At 42.5% G+C, this 25691-nt stretch overlaps 1 protein-coding gene across 1 annotated transcript in view; it reads right to left on the bottom strand.

The window, feature by feature from the left end:
• LOC146712276 (alpha-2-macroglobulin-like) overlaps nt 1-25691 on the bottom strand; it is a 65918-nt gene that overhangs the window by 6448 nt on the left and 33779 nt on the right. Inside the window, exons 16-26 of the mRNA XM_085451994.1 lie at nt 14722-14865; nt 14501-14615; nt 14289-14403; nt 13694-13919; nt 13307-13433; nt 12250-12371; nt 12113-12164; nt 11806-11889; nt 1794-1970; nt 1468-1543; nt 403-559 (exon numbers count right to left, since the gene is read on the bottom strand). Of these exons, the coding sequence (XP_085308120.1) occupies nt 403-559; nt 1468-1543; nt 1794-1970; nt 11806-11889; nt 12113-12164; nt 12250-12371; nt 13307-13433; nt 13694-13919; nt 14289-14403; nt 14501-14615; nt 14722-14865 (1395 nt within the window). The remainder of the gene's footprint in view (nt 1-402; nt 560-1467; nt 1544-1793; nt 1971-11805; nt 11890-12112; nt 12165-12249; nt 12372-13306; nt 13434-13693; nt 13920-14288; nt 14404-14500; nt 14616-14721; nt 14866-25691) is intronic.

Here is a 25691-nt window from a genome sequence, read left to right as displayed (position 1 = left end):
GTATTTCCAGTGAGATGGATGTTTCTTCACCTCGGGTTTCCCCAACCTTATAAACAGTTTGAGTAGTCATCTACTAATCAGAAGGTTGGTGGTTTGATTCCCAGCTGCTCCAGCCTGCATGCCAAATATTTGTGGGCAATATACTAATCCCAAGTTGGTCTCTAGTGCATACTTTGTATTTAGTATAAATATGTGTGAATGCTACATAGAAAGCAGTGCTGGTGTGAATGGAACAAGATGAATGGAAATTATTTCTTAAATAAAATAATAGAATATACTGATGTGAGCTATTACAGTATGTAGTACAGTGTTTTCCATGTATGCATGACATTATTAATAAAATTTGTTAAATCCAGACTGGAGGCTGTTTACACAGTCTAACAGCGAAGAACTGCAGGTTACCTTCATTCCGTTATGGAAGAGTTTCCCAGACTTTTCAAAACAGCCATTTTCTTGTTGTTTATGTTGCAGCCAGGTCTTAGACTCTTCGATCTTTCTGGGATCAATAAAGACGAAAGACTGAGCTTTGGCAAAACTTCTTACCACAAACGCAGTCAGCCTGACAAAAAGAAAACAACACTTACACGTCTTACAATGATGGAAATGTTTGGCTGTGAGGTCACATTAAGAGAAAGAAATACTGATCATTTTGAAAATAAACTTGAAATTTCAAGGTTAAATTTGAAAATGTATTTTGAGACAAAAGCAGAAATGTGGATATCACAGTTATTTCAGGACAAACTGCCACGGTTGCTTTCCCCTCTGAATTAGTGAAATCGTACTTCAGACTCAGTTTTAGTAACAAGGAAGGAACTGATGTCACTTGTAGCAATAAAAACAGCGTGGCAGTAAGTATAAGTACACCGAAAAGCAGAAAGTGGTGCAGAAAGCTGCATGTGGTTAAATTTGTATAAAAGGAAATGGCTGCTAATGTACAGATGCAAGGATACCGATGGTTCCACGCTCGTGGAATAAAGAGGATCTATGCTGTATCACAAGACCACTGATTTATTTCACTACATCTACTCAAGGCATTTTATACAGGGTATAGCAATCGTTTGAAGCAACAACTGTAATCATTTCAACTGTTTTCTTAGATTTGAATTTGACTTTTTTCACAAAACAGTATTAAGACTTTATTATTGAAATAGTATTTAGACTTTTTCTTAAAGTAAAATAACTTTAAGCTTTAAAATTTGACTTTATTCTAATAATGATCAATAACATTTTTATGTGGCTCTAATACTCCTTCCTACCTACTAAATTACACAGTATTAACCAAAAGGTATTGTTAATGTTAGCTTAGTCAAAGGATTAAATGGAGAATTATTTAAAGTATTAGAGGTAGACATGTTTATGTTATTAATGGGTAGTCAAACTTCAAGAAACGTCTTCTGTTTGGTGGGATATTTAAAAACCAGTGTAACCTCTCTGGTTTGTGACATGTTTGATCAGTGATGTTCTCACCAAGTGTTTCCTGGTCCTGTTCCAAATGTGGTGTAAGCACCGTCAGCACTTTTGTAGTTGAGCTGTCTTTGGTATCCTGTAACAACAGGGACACCATGATCGAGACATTGTTGCTATGGTGATGATTGGACTCCATTTGTTTATGGATCTGCATGTGTACATCGAGATTTAGGAAATTCAATGACTCTTGCTGACAGATGAGGAAAATTACGCATTTGACCAAAAGCTGTGACTAATGTTCTGCCTCCTGTCGGCTTGTTTCTTGAACCGTGTGTGTTGAAGTGATTCAAATGATTTCCTTCTTAGAGGAAACAATAAAAACTTGCCACTGGTGAGGAAGTTAGTAGCTTTTTCCATGATGGCTGCGGTGAGCTGCTGTGTGCCTTTCAGGTAGTGGAGGATGTAGATGTTGGGGGCCAGGAGAGCCATGTTCTGCTCCCCACATCCATACGGCATCTGCAGCAATCCATCCAGGTTCTTCAGAGCCCGGCCGAGGATGTCACCTGATCAAAAACACTGATTCACTAAAACTAACAAAACTAGCGTAAAACAACTTTGTATTATTGGGCAGAGATAACCTGAATACTTCAATATGCAATTTTAAATGATGATTTCATTTAGTGAGCGAAAAAACATCCAAACTGAAAATCGTAGATTGACTGTGATTAACCAAATATTTCTGGGAAGACTGAGTTTCATTTCACCAACCAGACCCAGGCCTGATTAAGGCCAGACCTTCTGGATCAAGAAATCACTCAAGTACAATCTGTTTGACAAAGGGAAGCAGGCTAAAAGACGTCCAGAAGAAACACGTCGTTGCCATGACCAAAAGAAATTCAAAAATAGGCGAGAAGTCTTGAGATCTATCAGTTTGGACAGGGTTAAAAAACAATTTCTACAGCTTTGGAGCGCCAGTGCACCATGTTGGAACCCATTATCCACAAACTGAGAAAACTAGAAAAGATGTGGCCGAAATTACTCCATTAGCACATCGACGACTCACCGAAAAAGTCAAGCGAATCCCAACAACACCCAGAACTGAAGGCCTTGCCTTCCTCTGTAAAGGTCAGAGTTTACGATTCAACAATACAAAGGAGACGGGGCAAAAACAGCATTCATGGACAAAACCACTGCTGACCAAGAAGAACACAAAAGCTTATCTCACATTTGCCAAAAAACATCTCCATGCTCCACAAGATATTTGGGAGAATATTTTATGGACTGAAGAGAAAACGTTTTGAGTTTTGTTGCATTTGGCTTAAAAGTGACGCATCATTTCATAGAAAGAACATCATACCAACTGTGTGATCACTGTTGGGGAGGGTCTTCCCACCCTCCCCAACAGTGAGGGTGGGAAGACAAGTCTTCCCCTCCATCTCACTCAGCACTGGAGTGCCTCAGGGCTGTGTTTTAAGCCCCCTGCTGTACTCACTGTACACTTATGACTGTGTAGCCACATCAGACACCACCTCCATTGTCAAGTTTGCTGACGACACTGCTGTTGTGGGCCTGATCTCCGACAACATCGAGACGGCCTACCTGGAGGAGATTAGGAACCTGGAGACCTGGTGCCAGGAGAATAACCTCCTCCTAAACATCAGCAAGACTAAGGAGCTGATCGTGGACTTCACTACAAAGCAGGCGAGGAATTACAAACCCCTCATCATCAGTGGCACGCCAGGTATCGGACAGTTTCCGATACCTGGGTGTCCACATCACTCAGGACCTGTCATGGTCCTGCCACATCAACTCCCTGGTTAAGAAAGCTCGTCAGCATCTCTTCTTCCTCAGAAGACTTAGAGACTTCCATCTGCCACTGAAGGTGCTCAAGAACTTCTACTCCTGCACCATCGAGAGCATCCTGACGGCAAACATCTGCACCTGGTTTGGGAACAGCACCAAGCAGGACAAACGAGATCTGCAAAGAGTGGTGCGCTCAGCCAAACGCATCATTCAATCAGAGCTCCCTGACCTGCTGTCCATCTACACCAAGCGGTGCAAGTCCAAAGCTAGGAAGATTATGATGGACCTCTCCCATCCCAACAATGGACTCTTCTCACTGTTGAGGTCTGGGAAGCGCTTCCGCTCCCTTAAGGCCAAAACAGAGAGAATGAGGAGGAGCTTCTTCCCCCAGGCTATTCGGGCCCTGAACCAGGTGTAGGACTGGACTCTCCCACACACGTCACTATAAGACTGGACTCTCACACACATCAAATCACCACACGCACCACCACACATTTCCTATAATCCTATAATTCCTGTAATTTATAATCTTTATAACCTTTATAATCTCTTCTGCTATTTGCACATTCTTTACTGTAAATTCCTAAGTTAATTTGTAAATTCTGTAGTAAACTGTAAATTGTAAATATTGTAAAACTTTTCTTCTGTCATTTAATGGTCGGGCATTGTACAGCTACAAGCATTTCACCCCCCAATGTCATACTGTGTATGGTTGTGTGTGTGTGACAAATAAAATTTGAATTTGAATTTGAATTTGAATTTGATGCTCTGGGGCTGTGTGGCGTAGGTTTGTCTGCAGCTCAGCTGCAGGGGAGGGGTGGGGCATTGGGTTCAGGTGGTTAGTGACGGAGGAGTCTGGTTAAGGCAGCTGGTGCCCAGTGTTAAATCATGCCTTTGCGGTTTCAGTAGCTCGCCATGACCTGGAGGGAAGAACTCTCTACCAGGAGAATGTCCAGTTATCAGTTTGTGCCTTAAATCTAAAACTTGGGCATTTAACCTTCTGGGGTCAGGGTATAATTGGCCGTTTTTGACTACTTCTGATTTTACCTCTATATCTCACCTTTAAAAACTGTTTATCTTGCCTTGTTTGGTATCGTTACTTTCAGCACAGCTTTAAATATCTGAAACTTGAGTTATTTTTTCATTTTGGTATACTATATTAGCACAGTTGATCTAAATTCAGACAAAAATGTCAAAATCCGAGTAGAAAAAAGTTAAATTTTTTACTGTAAAACCCACAAACATGTTTGACGAATCATTTTCATAACTTGAAATGCAAATACTCATTCTTGGCGGTGACCTCAACCTTGGACTAAATGAAGAAATGGATAGGCTCAACACAACAGGAACTCAGCGCAATTGGCAATCCACAAATATAATCAAACAGTATATGAGCGACTTTGGCCTTCGCGATGCATGGCGCTCCCTTCACCCCAACAGTAAGGAATATACTTTTTTCTCGCATGTTCATCACTCTTACTCTCGTCTGGATTATTTTTTGGTCAGCAGCTCACTGCTGAGTGACATTTCAGACACTGAGATTCATCCTATAGCTGTCAGTGATCATGCTCCTGTATCTTTAAAACTAATGCACAAGAATAATACTACGCCAAGTAAAAACTGGAGATTTAATACATCACTGCTTAAAGATGAAGACTTTATTAAATATTTTAAAAAGGAATGGACTTCATACTTAGACTTTAATGACACTCCCGGAATATCTGCTTCTGTTCTATGGGAAGCAGGAAAAGCTGTGATGAGAGGTAAAATAATTTCTTTCTCATCACACAAAAAGAAAGAAGAAAACAAAAACATTCAGGAATTAGAAAAAACCATCAAATCACTAGAAGAAGCCTACGCGTCCCACCAAGATCAGGAAACATTGAACAAAATATGCAAAACAAAACTAGAATTAAATGAAACTATTAATAAAAAAACACAATTCCTTATACAAAGACTTCGCTTGCAGAATTTTGAACACAGTAACAAATCAGGTCGATATCTAGCTAACCAGTTAAAAATAAATAAAGAAAAAACAACTATATTTGCTGCTAAAGATTTATCGGGGAACACAATATATGACCCTGGAAGAATAAACATTTTTAGGGATTTCTATGAAACTTTATACTTACCACAAATAAACCCATCTAAAAAAGAAATTGATCGGTTTCTTGACAACGTAAATCTCCCAAAATTACTAGACAGTCAAGCAATGGAACTGGATTCGCCACTGACACCAAGTGAATTCCAGGAAGCCCTGATAAGTATGCCCAATAATAAGGCTCCAGGTCCAGACGGCTTCCCTGCAGAATTCTACAAAGAATTCTGGACAATTCTGGCACCAGTATTCCACGGCATGTTGCAGGAAATCGAGGAAAATGGCAGACTACCACCAAATATGAACTCTGCCAACATTAGTCTCCTGCTAAAACCAGGCAAAGACCCTTTATTTCCCTCAAGCTATCGTCCAATTTCTCTTTTAAATGTAGACCTTAAAATAATCTGCAAAGCTCTCTCAAAGAGATTAGAGAAAATGACCCCCCTCTTAATTCATCCTGACCAAACTGGTTTCATAAAAGGTCGGCACTCCTCAACAAACACTCGTAGATTACTTAATTTAATAGACTACTCATACAATAAAAATGTTGAAACCATAATATTATCTCTAGATGCAGAAAAAGCATTTGACAGAGTTAACTGGAAATTTTTATTCGCAACTTCACACAAATTTGGTTTCGGAAACTCTTTTATAAACTGGATAAGAATATTATACAATTCCCCAACAGCTCGTATCAGAACAAATGACCAGACATCCTCCAGCTTCTGTCTCCTGAGGGGCACCAGGCAGGGATGCCCACTCTCCCCTTCACTTTTTGCAATTTTTATCGAACCTCTAGCAGCAGCATTTAGACAGGCTACAACAATTAAGGGCATAAAATGTAAGAACATAGAACATAAAATCAGTCTCTATGCGGATGATGTGTTGCTTTTTCTGCAAAACACACAAACCAACCTCTCTGAGGTAATTACTCTAATAAACTGGTTTTCAAGAGTTTCAGATTATTCAATTAACTGGCCAAAATCTACAGTTCTCCCCATTAACTGCTCCTTCCATAATTCTTCCTCTGCCCCACTGCAATCAGGAAATATTAAATATTTAGGTATTAATGTTTCTCCTAAGCTTTCAGACTTAACTAAATTAAATCACATCCCACTTCTAAAGAAAGTAGAAGGCGATCTGACTAGATGGAAATCTTTACCCATATCACTCATGGGAAGGGTCGCCACTATAAAAATGATGATCTTGCCAAAAATAAATTACTTATTTTTGATGATCCCTAACAAACCATCACAAGATTGGTTCAGATCTCTGGATTCATATATTTCCAAATTCCTTTGGAAAGATAAACCCCCGCGTATTAGCTTAAAAACGCTACAAAGAACCAAGGATAGAGGAGGATTAGATCTGCCTAATTTTCACCAATACTTAGCCAACAGGCTTCAGTTCATCTCAGAATGGTCAAAACATACCTTCCTAGATGAGCCCTGGCTAGATGTTGAACAGGCACTATGCAAGGATCTAGAGATTTCAGACCTACCATTTATTAGCTCAAACATCAAAAGACATGAATGCTTTAAAAGTATCAACATCAGCTCCTCTCTGACAGCATGGTGGGAGTTTCTAAAAATAACGGAGTCTTCACTAATCCCATGCAAACGTACTCCTATCTGGAATAACCCTGACATATTACAAAACAATAATATGATTAACTTCCCAGAATGGAGTTGTAAAGGAATTAAATACTTAGAACATATATTGGAGGGAACAGAATTGATCCCATTTGACAGACTAGTTGCACAATATGGGATCAACAAGAAAATTTTTTTAGAATATCAACAAATTAAATCCATTATAAAAAAGAAATTTAACCTCAGTCAAGTTGAATTACAAACACCACCAAGTGCGGCACATTTCCTTACTCTTAAATCCCCCAAATTATTATCTAAAATATATAGAACATCCTCTAAATTAGATGAATCAATATCCCTTCCTATTGCAAAGTGGGAAGCAGATTTATCAGTCAGTTTAGACCAAAACTTCTGGTCTCAGGTATGCTTAAAAACCTTTAAATTAATTAAAAATTCCAATCTGCAATTAATACAATACAAAATACTACATAGAGTGCACTATACAGGTCATCGGATGTTCAAGATGGGCTTTACATCTTCCAACAACTGCTCACACTGTCAAAACAATACACCAGACAATTACATTCACGATCTTTGGTTCTGTCCACCAGTGCAGAAGTTTTGGCACGAGATATGTGAAGACTTATCAAAGTGTCTGAAATGTAACATTCCAACTTCCCCCTTAGTGTGTTTGTTGGGCAGCTTAGATAATGTCACTACAGAAAAGAATATAGCCCATATGGTTTTCACTGCCCTATGCATAGCCAAGAAAACAGTCCTCATGAACTGGAAAAATAAAAACAATCTTAATTCTAACCAATATAGAAATTATCTATTAGATTACATTAGTCTTGATACAGCCTCTGCCACCACATCAGATCAATTGCTCTGGGCTCCTTTGATCGGCTCCATCACCTAGTGGGGGTGGGGGGTCATAGTTTGGTCCCGCCTTCAATGTTGTGATTGGTGTGGGGGCAGGGACAGGCTTAGGGCGTCGGGGGGTTCCCCGGAGGCATCTTCCTTGGGGGGCTCAACCCGGGGTAGCGGTCATGTCCGGTTGGGGGCTCTTTTCTGACCATTTCCTCATGGCTGCGTGCAGCGGGGCTAGGGGAGGGTCTGTGATGATGGACGTGGGTTACTGACCTGGTAGCCTGTCTGCCCCTGGGTGGGTCCGGGATGGGCGTGAGTATCTGGGGGCGCTCCATCTCTGGGCCGGGGCCCTGGCTGGGCCTCGAGGCCTTGGGTCCTGGTTGGTGTGTTGCCGGGGTTGTGGGCGGGTGGGTGCATGGGAGTCCATCCCTGGCGCAGGGTGCCGCCGGTGTGTCGAGTCGCCTGTGGGGCTCTTCAACCGGTGGGGGAGATTGTTACACCTTGCAGGAGCTTTCCTCCCCTCAGGAACTCTCTGCAGGAGGGGGAGATACAGGAGAGGTGGAGGAAGATCTCAGCCTGGGCGTCTATTGTCTCATGTAGTCTGGAAGACGAGTGGATGGTGGGGTGGGTGCAGTTTTCTCTGTGGTGGGGTTGGGTGGACTGTCCCGGGCTCTGTGGCGCCGGGGGGCGCAGCTGCGCTGGGCCCCGGTCTGGATGGGCCTGGGCCCCCTTTTCCCTGGCGGGTCGCGGAGTGTGGGAGTGCCTACTGGGGTCAGCGGGGGAGCTGGCCCCAGGGAGGGGTCACTGCCCCTCCCTTCCTTCCCTCCCCATCTCCAGCTGCCTCCCTCCTCCCGCTCCACCACAACCACCCACACATGCAGGGCCTTGGAGTAGGGGTATGTCACCAGGATGCAGAGGAGGCTACCCCCCCCCCCCCCCCCGTCCCCTTCTGGTTGCCTCTGCCTCAATTTTATCCCACAACTTAGACATTCACATTACTCACACTCTCATTACACATACATATAGGATCTTGGGGGTGGGCACAATACACGGAGTCCAAGTTACCATCAGGGTGTACACCTCACCCCTGGCATCGTTGCCCACCTCTCAATTTTAAATACACGTAGACATTGAGGGCTAACAGGAGGGACTATGCGCTTACCTGCTGCTCTCTGGCAGGTAGCTCCATGCCCTCCTGGGTTTTAATTGCACCTTAGAACACACATGCATCAACACTACAATGAGCGGGTGGAGGGAGGTTTGGAGTCTTCTCTCACCCCCGTTCTCTGCGGCCTGCTGGAGCAGGGGGGCTAGGAGGAGGAGTTGGCCGTCCGGCTGCGGTCTGGAGTGTGGGGCCTCCCTGCTGCTGCGGAGTCGGGGCGGTCTGCCTCTCCCCACCGCAGGGAAAAGGGTAACACCACCTGGGTCTGGGTGCAGTTCCCCCCTCCAGGGGCAGGGGTACCTAGACCCGGTTTGTAGAGTACGCTTGGGGAGTGTGATCGCGTGTACAGCATCTCTTTATATTTGTCTCCACGTTGGTTGAGTGTGGAGTAAGTGCATATGAGAGCATGAGGGTGGGAATGGATGTTTGTGTCTGTGTGTGCCTGTATGTCTGTGTCTATATGTCAGGTTGGGTATCAGACGCCACCTCTCTGGGGACATCTCGGGCCTTCCAAGGTTTGGAGGCCTATCTCCACCCACCACCACTTCCCCTGCCGGTGGCGGACTCCCTCAGGTGTCGGTGCGTTGGTGGTTCTTTGTATCTGGGGGTGGGCGTCCGGGTACACACCAGCTCACTCCTTGGCGGCCGCTTATTGGGGCTCGCTCGGGCCATTTCGGAAGTGGGGTGCCCCCGGCCTCTCGGCCTGGGGCTCGGTCACTCAGGCACAGCTGGCTGCCGGCGGAGCTCACGGGCGCATCACTGCAACTCCCCCTGGCTTCTGCTCCGCGGCTGCTGAATGAGCCCTCATCTGGGACTCTCCTTAGCTCTTACTGGGACAGTGGCGCAGCTGCCCCTCTGTGGGTCTTCCTTGGTCTCTTGTGTTCTGGGGGCCTCTGGATGTCTGGAGTTTTGATCTCCTCCATACCCGCTTGATACCATAAAGGACAGGGCTGTGGCTCCCCACACTCCCTAGCAGATCATTACATGGAGAAACCTTTGGAATACAAGCATGCTGATCCACACAGGTATGCACACAGGTGTACACATGGGTATTCACAGACGCGGACTACAGCTTTCTTGGCTGCTGCCTCAAAGCACACTGTGCGCTGTCTATCTTGCGTGCTGAACAATATCGTCTATTATTTAGTAACTATTGATATCTACTGCTAGCTAGTTTATTGTGATGGTGCTTTTTTTTTTTTCTATTATTATGTTGCTCTTTGTTGTTTGCTGTCTCCTCTGTTTGTTTTTGTTTTTTTTTCTCCATACAGGTGACCCAGGAGTTTTTTTTTTTTGTTGTTTGTTTTTTTTTCTCTCTTCCCCCCCTTCTCACCGTCTCTTCTCCCCTTTGGTTTTCTTTCTTTCTCTCCCCCTCTTTCTTTCATTCTTTCCCCCTGTCCTATTAAAAAAAAAAAAAAATGACAAAGGATGAACTGAAGCTCCGCCATCACGTGATGTCACATGCTGCTGTTTCTGATGTCACTTAAAAAAAAAGAAAAAAAAAAAAGAAATGCAAATAGATAGAATAAAATTATGCACAAATTTTGCACACAACAAAGTTATATGGTACTATTTACCTAAAAATGCAGCCCAGGCCTCAGGCGTTTTTTACATAACCATTTAAATCTATTTACAGAACAATCAGGTGTACTGCATCAAATAAGAAGGCACACAAATGATTTGTGTTCAGTATAAGACAGAGGAGAACAGCACAGGCCTAAACCAGGTCTGACAGCAGGAGGAGCATCAGTCCAGTTTTCCATGTGGGAACAGCGTTTACACTGGACTCTGCCTTTGACAGCGTTTTTGGAGCAAATGTGACATTCAGCAGTATAACTGACACACAATACAACACAATAACTACACAACACACTAACTACAGCCTCCAAACACGCTAAACGTCACTAATGTGTGACATATGAAAACTCGCTCTCTCTCTCTTTTGCTCGCTTTCCGTCACTACTAAAAATGCCGTTCTCCCTAAATAACCAAGCGTCACATGTTGCCATATCATTTTTTGATTGGCTGACATGGTAAACTCTAACACCAATAGGGAAGGGGTGTTTTTTATTTTTATTTTTTCACGCGCAAGCGGAGAGTGGTTGCTAGCGCTGTCTGTAGAAAACGCCGTTTTTACCGTTCTTCCTGCTGTAAACGCCGCTGTTTTGTTCAGAAAAAAACATTATGTGTATTTTTTATCATAACTCTGGTTTTACGTGGCCCATCAACACAATTCAAGAACTGGTATATAGTCTGAAGTCCGTTACTTTCGACCAACAAAACAACCTGAAGAGTCGGTTGGGAGCTGAAAGAGCCGGCTCTTTTTAATGCGCCGAGCCGAAAGAGCCGGTTCTCCAACAAGAGAAAGAAATCCCATCACTATCTTGTGGCTGTGTCGTCTTAAATTGGTCATGTGATTTTGACGTGTCGGCACATACGTCGACCGCAGAGGGTTAAGATGGAAAATGATCCAGGACACCAGAAAGTGGCCGAGTCAAAATCTGGACTTAAATCCTACTGACATGATTCTGCATGACCAGAACGATTGCGCTGGAAAACTCTCTGGTGTGACTGGGCCAAAACTCAGCGTTTCAAACACACTTATGACTAAAGCTAGACTGCAGTTCTTCCTGCACAGAATGGCACAAACAGCCTTTTTGGGGTCCATTTCTTTTTCACACAAGGCCAGGAAGACGTGGGTCTATCTATAAATGAAATCATCTTTTAAAAGCTGAATACGGTTTTTACTTTTACTTGAACGTGACGTCTCTTTTATTTTCTGTTGTTTTAGTAATTTGCCTTTTTAACAAAGCTTTGACCTGCCATATTTTTATTTGGCTGAATCAAAATTGAGATGAAATCATGAGGTTTACCCAGGACTGATACAGAAGTGCGGGCAGATCCTTCTATTACATTCTCAGGCAGATGTATCTCTGCTTCCTCCGTCAGCGGGCTTCCTGTGTACAGACACAACAAACGTCCAATCAGGAAGTCACGACTACAACAGTTACTGTCCAAAGTCACCAGGTGGCCTGATCTTCAGCACATATCGTTACATTTTGTGAAAGTAAAAGATGAAAATTTGGCACATTTTATGTACACAGTGCACTCCACTGCTAACTTTGAGCATTTAGGTCATTTCTTTATTTAAACTTTGTGACTGATGGACATCACACTGACCTTTTGGACAAAGAAGCCAGTTGTACGTCTTTGTCGTCTCACTTCCCTCAGCCTGAGGAAAAGTATCTTTAAAATGAGTAACAATTTAAATTTTATGAGTAAAAATGTTTTTCTCGTCTCGTATTTATGACACTGACCTTCACTATGAGAGATTTGGTGACCACGTCGATGCGACCTCTGTCTGGTACGCTCACAACCTCATTATCGCATGACACATGGGACGCTACAGCCTCAGCAGACACAGTCACATTCACAGCCCCTAAAAGCAGCAGCACAGGTCACCTTCTTTATCTCTCCATTAAAATAAAGGTTACCGAGGTTGTTTTACAGATTTTGTAGAAACCAGATGGAAATGTGTTGGGACAAAAGGAGGCGGTTAACTGTGATCACACTAGATCTACATCTAGATCTAAAGCTAGATTTAATGTTGGTTCTAAATCGAAGGTAAGATCAATTACAATTGGAAATTTTACTGCATCAGGCATGAAAAACATGAGCTGAAAAAAAAAACAGTCCAAAATGATGTCAGGGTTGCTGCTGAGTCCTGCTGGAGGCCAAAGTACTGCAAATCATAAGATCCATTTAAGATTAAGAAAAAATCATTTGCATGGTAATGCAACTGCAAACAGTCTGTTCTAATGATACTGACCAAGGGAAGCATGCATAATGAATTGAAAGAAAGGTTTCAAAATGACTTGTAATTGGCTAAGACAGCTGCATTAAGTAAAGCATGAGGATGGAGGCAGCTGCTGCCCTCAGACTGGAGGTATAGACGTTCTGCCCCACTCCCTACAACCCCCACGTTTAGCCTTCCAAACACAGGGGTTATATTCTTGGTTTACCTGGATTTGCAGCTGCATTTGACTGTCTACATGTCCTAGCTCTACACTGCACACTCACTGTCGTCTAATGCACACACAGCTTTCTAAATTCCATGAATATAGCTTATTGGGGCTCAGATTCTCTCATTTCATTATGATAACTTATATTTCAGCAGTATTTCTCACATAGTGTTTTTGTAATTGCTCTTTATTGTTTTAATCTCATTTATTCTATTTAGCCATCTTATGTGGATTCTTTTTAAGTCACTTCCTGAGAGTTCACTTCCTGCTTCTGGGTGCTGCACTTGGGTCGTACTCAGCCTGCCACACAGCGGTTTCCTGGCAGTGTGGAGGACCAAAGCCTGATCCTCACCTAAGGCTGTTGGGATCATGGTCCACCTGAGGGTCTTGCGCTCGTTGGCACACAAACAGGATGTGTACAGATCACCAGAGAGAGGCGTGAGGGTGTAATCTGAGGACGGCCCAGGAGTGACAGTAACCTGTACGAGGAACACAGACATGGCTACATTTAAACCTGAGTTCAAATGTGAACACACCTACAGGTGAGCTTGCAGGTGTTGGTGAGCAGGGGCCCTTCAAGAACGGCCTGCATCCTGCATGGTTATATTGCCAAAGAAAAGATATTTTCTATTGTATTTTAATAACTATGATATAAATTTTGCTTAGAAAGTCATGTTTTCAGTATGGCTTTCCTTGGCTATGAACAGACATGTATCTAAACACTTTAATCATTCATTACCATGATGCAGCTGGTCAGGTAGTTAAAGACAGTCGCCCTCAGTTCAAAGTGCTCCCCCCGGATGATGGAGTAGGGCATGGTGAGTTCAAGGAAGAAAGGTTGGAAGACTTTCATTTCTTTACGAGGAGCCAAACCAAAACCCTGAGAGGACAAACAGAAAGCCTCCGTCTCCCAGGTGGTGATGGTGTCTGGGACAGTCAGGGACACGCCCCTTTTTCCATCGTCTCTGAAGCAGCAGATACACACAAACATATTCTGTAACATAATCAAACATGTTTTTATGTCTGTAAATTACTTGTATAACAGTGTAGTTACATCCTGCAGTGTGAATTACTTGTATATGTTGCATTGACAAAGCAAAAGAGCTCCACGGTGCTGATGACAGTGAAATAATATATCCCACAAAACTTTAAATATGACAAAACATCAGCCTGAAGCATCAAAACATGCTCAAGAAAAAACTCACAATTATTCTATTTTCATGTTTTTCATGTGTGCAAAGACACAGCAGAAAGTTCACATGGGTTTCTAAATGTGATCGTATAAACTTTTTAAAATGTAAAATGCACCAGATCTCTTCACAACAGATACTTACCCAACTTCCACCAGATCCCAGATCCACGTCTCAGGGAAGAAAGAGCGAGCTGTCACTATTGGCCCAGCAGATCCCAGACCACGACCAGAAGAATCACTACGATCAGGAACCATATCTAAAGAAAAAAAAGGAAAATAATTACCGGTTTTCTTTTTGTTGAATACAAAGAAAATTTGTATCAAAAACACAACGCAAACAAGAAAATGATTCACCATAGTAGTACATGGAATAGATTTCAGTTGAGCCATCATGGTATACTTTTCCTTTTAACTTGAGGCATGAAGGCAATCGAAAAAGCAAGTTTGTCGCCATCTTCAGTCCGACTTTCTACATATTTCAGCAGCACACAAAGATCAGCAAAAACTGGTGCAACAACAAAAACTATTGTATTTACGTTATGTTTGACGGACTCACAGGTATACTTGTATTTTACCTGGAAAACTGCATAGGCGTCATTTTGCTCTTGACTGGGGTGCGGCAAAACATATCTTTTTGGTGTCACATTAAGGCATTCTGTAGCATCATCAACCTCATATGGGATACCTGAGGATTTCTTGAGTGGGAGCAAGTCAAATATCTGAAAAGAAAAGTGCAGTTCAGCAAAACCTCCAAACATTTTTAGTCCTATGAAGTTTTGACTGATCTATCATGATCATGGTCACATTTGGTCCACATAATTGTAAACTCTTAAATGAAGTACTGGTGTAAATATTAGAACCAATTAGGTTCAAATGAACTGCTAGATTATCTAAGAAGGGTTCTTAAAAAATAAATAAATAAAAATGATGAAGTCAGCAGTAAGCCTCCACAGATATGAGGTGTTGTAGTTGAGGGATCTTACAGAAGTTGTACAATTTCTCTATAAACTGTTCGTTCTTAGTGACTTATATGGTAAGTGTTCTCCATTTGAAGCTGTCTCTGTAGCTCCTTTAACTCACCAAGTCTCACTTTTTCCAGGTTTTGCTGTATGTATAACATTAACAAATACTTGTGTATTTGAGCAGTTTTCATGTAAAGTTAAAGTCTTCTCAATAAAGTACAGGGAGTGCAGAATTATTAGGCAAGTTGTATTTTTGAGGAATAATGTTATTATTGAACAACAACCATGTTCTCAATGAACCCAAAAAACTCATTAATATCAAAGCTGAATGTTTTTGGAAGTAGTTTTTAGTTTGTTTTTAGTTTTAGCTATTTTAGGGGGATATCTGTGTATGCAGGTGACTATTACTGTGCAGAATTATTAGGCAACTTAACAAAAAACAAATATATACCCATTTCAATTATTTATTTTTACCAGTGAAACCAATATAACATCTCCACATTCACAAATATACATTTCTGACATTCAAAAACAAAACAAAAACAAATCAGCGACCAATATAGCCACCTTTCTTTGCAAGGACACTCAAAAGCCTGCCATCCATGGATTCTGTCAGTGTTTTGATCTGTTCACCATCAACATTGCGTGCAGCAGCAACCACAGCCTCCCAGACACTGTTCAGAGAGGTGTACTGTTTTCCCTCCTTGTAAATCTCACATTTGATGATGGACCACAGGTTCTCAATGGGGTTCAGATCAGGTCAACGAGGAGGCCATGTCATTAGTTTTTCTTCTTTTATACCCTTTCTTGCCAGCCACGCTGTGGAGTACTTGGACGCGTGTGATGGAGCATTGTCCTGCATGAAAATCATGTTTTTCTTGAAGGATACAGACTTCTTCCTGTACCACTGCTTGAAGAAGGTGTCTTCCAGAAACTGGCAGTAGGACTGGGAGTTGAGCTTGACTGCATCCTCAACCCGAAAAGGCCCCACAAGCTCATCTTTGATGATACCAGCCCAAACCAGTACTCCACCTCCACCTTGCTGGCGTCTGAGTGGGACTGGAGCTCTCTGCCCTTTACCAATCCAGCCACGGGCCCATCCATCTGGCCCATCAAGACTCACTCTCATTTCATCAGTCCATAAAACCTTAGAAAAATCAGTCTTGAGATATTTCTTGGCCCAGTCTTGACGTTTCAGCTTGTGTGTCTTGTTCAGTGGTGGTCGTCTTTCAGCCTTTCTTACCTTGGCCATGTCTCTGAGTATTGCACACCTTGTGCTTTTGGGCACTGCAGTGATGTTGCAGCTCTGAAATATGGCCAAACTGGTGGCAAGTGGCATCTTGGCAGCTGCACGCTTGACTTTTCTCAGTTCATGGGCAGTTATTTTGCGCCTTGGTTTTTCCACACGCTTCTTGCGACCCTGTTGACTATTTTGAATGAAACGCTTGATTGTTCGATGATCACGCTTCAGAAGCTTTGCAATTTTGAGACTGCTGCATCCCTCTGCAAGATATCTCACTATTTTTGACTTTTCTGAGCCTGTCAAGTCCTTCTTGACATCTAATCAACTCTTGGTGGCACTGTCACTTGGTGTCCGCTCGCTCTGCGGTAGAGTATCACTTCCTGTTCCTGCTCGAACACAGTGGTGTTTCTGAGTAGCTTATTTGCTTAGCAATTTAATTAACAACTTTTAAATACATTCTTTTTCATAGTATAATCTTCACGTGCTTCATCCGAAGCACACTTTCTGTGTACTCACTACCTAATTTATAGCCAAAGTATTCACTCACTGTCTCTGTACTGTTTTGCTAGCTTAGCTTAGCTCGTAGCCGACTGGTTAGCACCATGGCTACTTCACCTGTCCCTCCTGCACTTTCTTGCTCATTGTGTCAGATGTTTAGTTACTCCTCGGCCTCCTTTAGCAGTAATGATATCTGTAACAAATGTAGCATATTTGCAGCTCTGGAGGCCAGGATTACTGAATTGGAGACTCGGCTTCGCACCCTTCATTCACCCATCGCTAGCCAGGCCCCTGTAGCTGGTGCAGCCGAAGATAGCGTAGGCCCCGCTAGCTGTTCCCCGGCAGACCCCAAGCAGCTGGGGAAAGAGGGTGGCTGGGTGACGGTGAGGAGGAAGCATAGTCCTAAACAGAAGCCCCAGGTACACCACCAACCCGTTCATGTGTCTAACCGTTTTTCCCCACTCGGCGACACACCTGCCGGGGGTTAAACTCTGGTAATTGGTGATTCTGTTCTCAGACATGTGAAGCTAGAGACACCGGCAACCATAGTCAATTGTCTCCCAGGGGCCAGAGCAGGCGACATTGAAGGAAATTTAAAACTGCTGGCTAAGGGTAAACGTAAATTCAGTAAGATCATAATTCACGTCGGCAGTAATGACACCCGGTTACGCCAATCGGAGGTCACTAAAATCAATATTGAATCAGTGTGCAACTTGTCGGACTCTGTAGTTTTCTTTGGTCCCCTCCCCAATCAGACCAGGAGTGACATGTTTAGCCGCATGTTCTCCTTAAATTGCTGGCTGTCTGAGTGGTGTCCCACAAACGATGTGGGCTTCATAGATAATTGGCAAACCTTCTGGAGGAAACCTGGTCTTGTTAGGAGAGACGGCATCCATCCCACTTTGGATGGAGCAGCTCTCATTTCTAGAAATATGGACAAATTTATTAAACCCCCCAAAATATGACTATCCAGAGTTGGGACCAGGAAGCAGAGTTGCAGTCTTACACGCCTCTCTGCAGCTTCTCTCCTCCTGCTACCCCCCCAAAAACCCATCTCCATAGAGACTGTGTCAGCTTCCAAAAAGACAAAAAACAAACTAAAAACCAGCAACAAACAACTTAAACATAAACAATCACAAAGAAAGAACAATACAGTATCCACATCTGAACCTAAGAGTAAAACAGTGAAATGTGGATTATTAAATATTAGGTCTCTCTCCTCCAAGTCTCTGTTAGTACTGTGATATTATTCTGTTATCATATGTTACCTTATATATGTAATCAAAGTAGTTGAATTATGATAACAGCTGTAGGACGTATATTATCCTTTAGTTTAGATGGTGTGCTGTGTATGTAGTCTAGTTCTCATTATACTTTTGAGTTAACAGAACATATTCACAGATTAGTTCATTAGATAAGTGTGCATCACTCTGTATCTTTGATCTGCTGTGAATGTGTTACACTGTTTTCTTGACATGCTTTACAGTTGAATCATAAAAAGAAAGATTGTTCAGGAGACTCTGCGTCTAGGGCAGAAGAGATAAACTACATTCCATACCCCCACCTTTGTAGGAAGACAGGGAGCCGAGGTTATAACTTAGGCACCGTAAGAGAGAAAGCATGTGAATGTTTGGGCTTTTACGACTAGGTGGGGGCCATTAGCGGCTATAAGAAGCTGAGTAACACGTCACCATTTTGAGACTGCTGTGACCCTCTTCATGCATGTCTCCCCATCATGATGGTTCTAAATGCTCTTTGTGTTGAATTGTATGGAAATAAATGATTGTTGATTGAGCATTTATACACCGAGTATTGTCCTTCCTTCAGCCCAAAGATTAAAAGAATTGGGAGATTTCAACAACTTGGTGCCGTGTGACCCGGATCTTTGGTGTGCTGAGGAGGTGCAGATTTGGCCTTTGGTGAGATCGTGAGGCAAGGTGAACAGAGGACCGGTCCAAAAATAAAAAGGTAAGCACAGCCTGTTGTATTATAAATACCAAATGTGCATATTGGGCTTTCCAAATTAATCTGTTCACTGAGTTACACGTATTTTCACATTAAATTTGTCGGTGTCTGGTTTTTGGTGCAAGATACTAACAACATAAGTTGAGGCTGAATTCCAGTGTGTAAGATAAACTGCTTCTACCGAGAAACTAATAATACACTACGTTGAGCTAGTTGCAGTAAACTGCTTCTACCGAGATACTAATAAGACACTACGTTGAGCTAGTTGCAGCCCACTTTACCTTCCACATTTAATTTTGTCGAAGACTGGCTTCTGTAGCAATAATGCATTAGAATCTCTTGGAGACGCGGCCATCAGTCCAGTACATTGAATAGAGGTTTTGAAGTGGTTTATGGTGTCGGTTAAGTCCTCGTTCATGCGGCCATGAAATTAGTATAGAATTGAGGAAAAGCAGATGCTGACTCACGGTGCAGTTGAACGCTGGCAACATGTAAAAGCGAAACACGTCTGTAGGTTTGGTTTATGATACGGCCGTGTTCCGGTGGTGCGGCCGTGAGTACAGCAGTGATTGGTGCTGGTTTCAGTACATTGAATAGAGGTTTGACGGTGGTTTATGGTATCAGTTGAGCCTCGAGGGCTGCGGTCATAAAATAATAAGTAAAATTTTACTTGCCATGAAATAAAGATAAAGCAGAACCTGGCCTATGGTATCAGTAATAACTTCAGGGGACGTATGCATCACCTTTACGATGCGATTTTGCCCCGTTGTGGCGGCCATAAGCGCAGAGAAAGGGGTATTTTGGTCTATGGTGCAGTGTGCTTTAAAGAATTCTAACAGTTGAGCTCAGAGGTTTCTGTGTAAAACTCCCGCTGAGGAAAAGTGCTGTGTGTGTGTGTGTGTGTAAGGCGCTCTGGGTGTGTGTAAGGCGCGCTCTGGGTATGTTGTCTGTGTGTGAAGCGTGGAACACAGTGACAGTGACGGTTGATGTGTCTGAATAGGAGGACATTAGTGCGAAGAGAATGCTTTAAGATCAAAGGTTGACGCCTAGTGTACCTGTGGAAACTAATTTTGTTCATGGTGTGGCGACCCTCCTGGTCGTGGACGCGTGGCCAGGCCCAGCGGCGTCTGGATGCTAAGGTGGCAACTTGGGAACTGAGGACTCCCGTATAGCTACAGAAATAACCCTGGGACGGCCGTGTAACCACGGGTTCACATTTATTCTGGACTAGAACAAGAGAATGCTTTCACATCTAAGGTTGAGTTCTATCATAGGTGAAATATAAAAAGGTTGAATTCCTCGTCTCAGTGGTTGAAATTGTTGTGTGCCTGTCCCCTGACGAGTGTGAAATTAAATAAAGAGGGAATTTGGAGCCACATAGAGATAGACGGGCATAATTGGGTGTATTACTCTGTGGTGTAAGCATTTAAAAATAAAAATAAAAAGGAGAGATAGTAAGAGGTGTGTAGTGGAGAATTATGGAGGAGTAGAGAGAGGAATGTGTTGGGAGACTGGCGTGCAGTTTACGCTGTCAAGGTAGGCGGGTTGCCTGCTCATCTGTTTAACAGTGATGAAAATGAAGTGTGTTAATACAGGAAGCTGCGGACATGGACCAACTGCCCCCACAAGCACAGCGGCCAAAGCAAAATTATAGGTAATGGGAACCACACCCAGCACGAATCAGCAGCTGTGAAACAGACAGCAGCGAGGAGAGAATTAGAGGAGGAATGAAGGTTTTAAGAGCACATGACATTGGGTTGAATTTTGGGGCCAACGGACTTGTGGAGGTTGGGAAGGCGTCCGGAGCATCACAACAAAAGGTGAAACAAAAACACACACAAGCAGAGAAATGTGAGAGAGAGGCTCCTTTTAAGGTAACGCCTAGTTTGAGAAAAAGTTAAAATTAACCTGCCTGCCTACAAATGCACACACACGCAATGAAGAAACAGCTTACACTCATGAACATGTGAAGATGTTCCAGCAAGGTTAAAGCAGCGAAACTTAACATACACCTGTTGTTAAAGGATAAATACATTACTGACAAATAAACTCTCTGGGTTGCACGACAACAATTTAACTTAAAAAAAAAAGACACTGGTCTGACCCACCAGTGAAGACACGACAAATTTAGTGGTTAAAAGATTCAAATTGTGACATGTTTTCTGCTGATTGATTAATACAAGTGATTACTGAATGAAAGAAAATTCCTTTTTTGGGCTTTTAAACATGATCTTAAGAATTTTAACATGTACCTGTGTTGTCCTGTCAGCTTGGCGGGTTATGAGTGGATTATATGGTGAGAAAAAACAAAAAAAGGGGGAGAGAAGGCTGACACAGGGCCTGGTCCCGGTGTTTCTCCCCTTTCTGAATAACACAGCCAACACAACATCATTTTCCTGTTCGTTTGTTTTTGTTTTTTCTCTTTATGCTTAATTACAGGCTGCTTTGCCGGCCCTGAAAGCCGAGGCTGACCTGGACTCCTGCCCTCCCCCATACGTGACCCTGACCAAATGCTGTAACAGCTGGACCCACAACAACGACCTGAAAAAGTCAACAGTGCTGCAGGAAAACGATCTCATGCAGCAGAGACGGAGAGCACTAAACCTAAGGCCCGTTTCACTACACGGGGGAAATTCCCAGACTGCGTCAGCTGACAGAGCTGTGACGAGACGCCCGCCAAGCCCGAAGGAAAGTAAGGCCGAGCAAAAGAATGCTGACCTTGATAACTTTGCATTCACACTGTGCAGGACAGTGATGGACCAACACGGATGATCGGGCGGCGAAAAGGGCGTGACCGAGACAGGAGGAGTAACTGAGGTCAGAAGGCACCTCAGAATGGACAAAAAACACAGAAGAAGATGCAGGTTTCACCTGCGGTGAGCATGGACACTGGAGAAAGGACTGCCCCAATTGGGGTCAGAACCAGGATGGACAGAACTTTGAGCAGCAGCAGCAGCAATGGTCGCAAACAAACTGAAAAGGAGGGGGGGGGGGCAGGACCCCAGGGCATGCTTCAGGCCGTGGTTTACCCAGAACAGCAGAACAGGGAAGTGATGAACACACACACACACACACACACACACACACACACACACACGCACACACACACACACACACGGGAATGCTGATTCACTGAGAAGTGATGCACACACATACACATGCACACGCTTGTGCAATGAAGAGTGATCCACACGCACACACACATATACACACTCACACACACATACACGCTGATGCAATGAAGAATGCTTTGCTTATGCTGATATGCAAAATGCTGCACACAAACATCCCAATACATAATTTTATGAGGAGCCATTGATTACCATTGATTACGTAGAATGTGTTATATGTCACCCAGGGGGCATTTATGTAGATTTTAGGAATAAGGTCTAAAACGGTTTGTTTATGAAAACAATGTCTGTGCGTGATGTCTGTTTATGGCTCAAGGCCTTGACTGAATTCTTTGCTGTGCTTCACACAGCCCTGATGAGGAACAGTGGCACAGAGTGAGGATGATGAATTAATAGTGTTAGGTTTAGGTCGGAGTACGGCATTTTCTGTGATTGAGTTTTAATTCAAGGAGGAACAAAAGGTGTTACGGCACCTGAGGTTCTCATTCCCACACAATATTGTCCCGGCAGGAAGCAAAAGTTCCTGTGAATTTCTGGTTGATTTTTTGGTTTTGCTTAACGCTAGCTTGATTTTATCAGTGAGCTTTGGCTTGTGTTCTTTCTCGTAAGCGAGAGAGGGATAGTTTTATGCTTGGACATGTCTGCAACGGGCCCTAGTTTGTGTTATTTTAGTAGTATTTTGTTGGTTATGTCTGTTTTCGTTTTTGTTACAATGCACTGAGATAAGAAAATCTGAGAGGTGTGATCCACCGGTGGTGATATGTTGATATTTTGTGAGTCCATGATTTAACAATCAGCTCTTTAAACCAGGCCTGAAAGATTGAAATTTAAAGCGCTATGAAATATTCTTACAAAAACAGTTGCAAAGTGTGCTTCTCCATGATTGTAATTGGCTTGAGAGAAATTCACTTATATGGGACACTGATCACATGAGAAGTCCTGAGTCTAAAAGGATTGCAGCGAGTCAATCCAGAATAAAAGAACAAAGAATTGTTTTCCTTTTAAAATGATGACGTCATCTTGCTGGGGATGGATGCTCGAATAGGTTGCGCGTGAGACTCCATTATCAGCAAAATCTGGTATGAATGTGTGTGGATGAATGCATGTGACTGGACTGTGATGGACTGACGACTAAAACTAACTGACTTGAGACTGAGACAAAGACTGCACCAACTTGAGGATTAGTAAATGCTGACAAACAATTCACCCAGCCGGCAAGAGAAGGGTGGATGCTTCGTTTTGTTTTGTTTTGTTTTTGCAGGAGCAGGAGGATAAGAGAGACTGGAGGAGGAGACTGTAGCTTCACATAAGTATGAACTGCAGACTTAACACTTTGGTTGCTGATTCTGAGTTACTGATGTTTGCATTAAGAAAACTGTGCTATATTAGCTGTGTTTTGATTAAGGTATCATGTTATATTATTGGGAATGCCAAATGCTACAGTGGAGAAAACTTTTGATGTCACTCATGACTGGAATATGTTACTATTAACTTAGGCCACTGTAAAAAAGTCAATTAAATTTTATAGAGGAAAATCGCCAAAACCTTAACAATATCTATGAATGACTTGCCATATTCGAAATAGAGATATGCAATAACAAACATTGGTCCACGTGATTTAGGTTCTCGCTTGAAATAGTAAGTTATTAAAAGTAGAATATAACCGACAGGAACATTTGATAGGATGTGGTACTGAAAAAGAACAAGAGCAAAGTAAATAAAGAAAATATTGTGTTTAGTTTGGATAAATTCAAATTAAAATGTACCATTACACTCAGAGGATCAATATGAAATAAAACATATGCAAAATTTGTATGAAGTACATGACTGATAACTGTTCTGTCCTGAGCTTTTGTTTCTATAGTACCCACTTGACCACACCAACAGTTTTCACACCAAAGGAGGGTAATTGCGAATATTTGTGGGAGGAATATTACTAAAAGTGGGAAAGCTAAGCCCTGAGGGGGATGATAACGCCATAACTTTTACTTATGATAAAAATTCTTCAAATTTTGACAACAAGCATAAAATTTTCCAAAACATAGAGACAGAACAGAGTTCTTAATTTTCTAGCTCCAATGAATTGACACATGGGAGTGTGTCAAAAAAGGGGGGAATTGAGTCCGAACATCAAACAATGGTTTTATGAACATCTTATGACTTTATTTGTGTGTTTAATAATTTAGCTATGGTAAAACTTAAGCATATAATGTGTTAGACTTAGAAATGGTTCATTAATTTTTGATTTCTTTTACACACACATAGATTATGATTAGAATAAGTCCCTGGGTCAGAGAGTCCTGAACATAATATTTTAAACCAAATTTGAATCATTAGAACAACAATGGATAACAACATTAGATTATCAAGGCTAGGGAGAGAGGTGTTTTGGTTTTATGTCTCTTGCAGAGAAAGGAACAGACACCAGACGGGGACACGGAGATGCGGATCCTTTACAGCAGAGACAGATGTAGGGACTGCCGAGACAGGAACTGAGGTCAAGTGTCATGGCGTTTGGGCTCCTGGAGAAGATGGATCCCATAAACACAGCAATAACCATGAAGGGGTTGGCGAAAACCAGGAACACCAGACCAATGAGGTTCGAGAGACTCTTGGTAAAAAGGGGGACACGGTGGTGAACCCAAAACACACAGATCTTTGTTTGAAATCGGGGCAGAATAATCCCCAGAACTGTGCAATGACTAAAGAGTGGTCGAACCCCGGAGGTCGAAGAAAGAAGCTGAGAATCACCCAACTGGAAGACACTGGTAGCTGCAGCAATACAAATAAAGGTTAAAAGCTCCTTAGACAGAGGTTCTAGTCTAAGTACATTTGAAAGGTATAAGGTGGTATTAAATGACTTAATAATTGATCAACAAATTTATTTACTCTGCCTTACAGAAACCTGGTTGCAGCAGGATGATTATGTTAGTTTAAATGAATCAACACCCCTGAGTCATTCTAACTACCAGAAATCTCGAAGCACAGGCCGAGGGGGAGGTGTGGCAGCAATTTTTCACACCAGCCTATTAATTAATGAAAGACCAAGACAGACTTTTAATTCATTTGAAAGCCTGATGCTTAACATTGTCCACCCCAGCTGTGAAACTCAGAAACCAGTCTTACTTGTTATCATCTATCGCCCACCTGGGCCTTACACAGAGTTTCTGTCTGATTTCTCAGACTTTATATCTAATTTAGTTCTGAGCTCAGATAAAATAATTATGGTGGGTGATTTTAACATCCATGTAGATGCTAAAATGACAGCCTCAACATGGCGTTTAATCTGTTATTAGACTCAATTGGTTTCTCTCAAAATGTAAAAGAACCCACCCACCACTTTAATCACACTCTAGATCTTGTTTTAACATATGGCATAGAACCTGAACATTTAACACTGTTTCCTGAAAACCCTCAGGAAACAGTTTCAGTCAGGTTTCAGAGCTCAGCATAGCACAGAAACAGCTTTAGTGAAGGTTACAAATGATCTTCTTATGGCCTCTGACAGTGGACTCATCTCTGTGCTTGTCCTGCTAGACCTTAGTGCAGCATTCGATACTGTTGACCATAATATCCTATTAGAGCAATTAGAACATGCTGTAGGTATTACAGGTACTGCACTGCAGTGGTTTGTATCATAGCTATCTAATAGACTCCAATTTGTGCATGTAAATGGAGAGTCCTCTTCACACACTGAGGTTAATTATGGAGTTCCACAGGGTTCAGTGCTAGGACCAATTCTGTGT

The sequence above is a fragment of the Copadichromis virginalis genome, linkage group LG3 (assembly GCF_057382275.1).
Source record: "Copadichromis virginalis isolate Kocher_CV1m ecotype Utaka linkage group LG3, C_Virginalis_male_GT1.1, whole genome shotgun sequence".
Taxonomy (NCBI): domain Eukaryota; kingdom Metazoa; phylum Chordata; class Actinopteri; order Cichliformes; family Cichlidae; genus Copadichromis; species Copadichromis virginalis.
The sequence above is the reverse complement of the archived record's forward strand: the minus strand, read 5'-3'. Positions and strand labels throughout refer to the sequence as shown.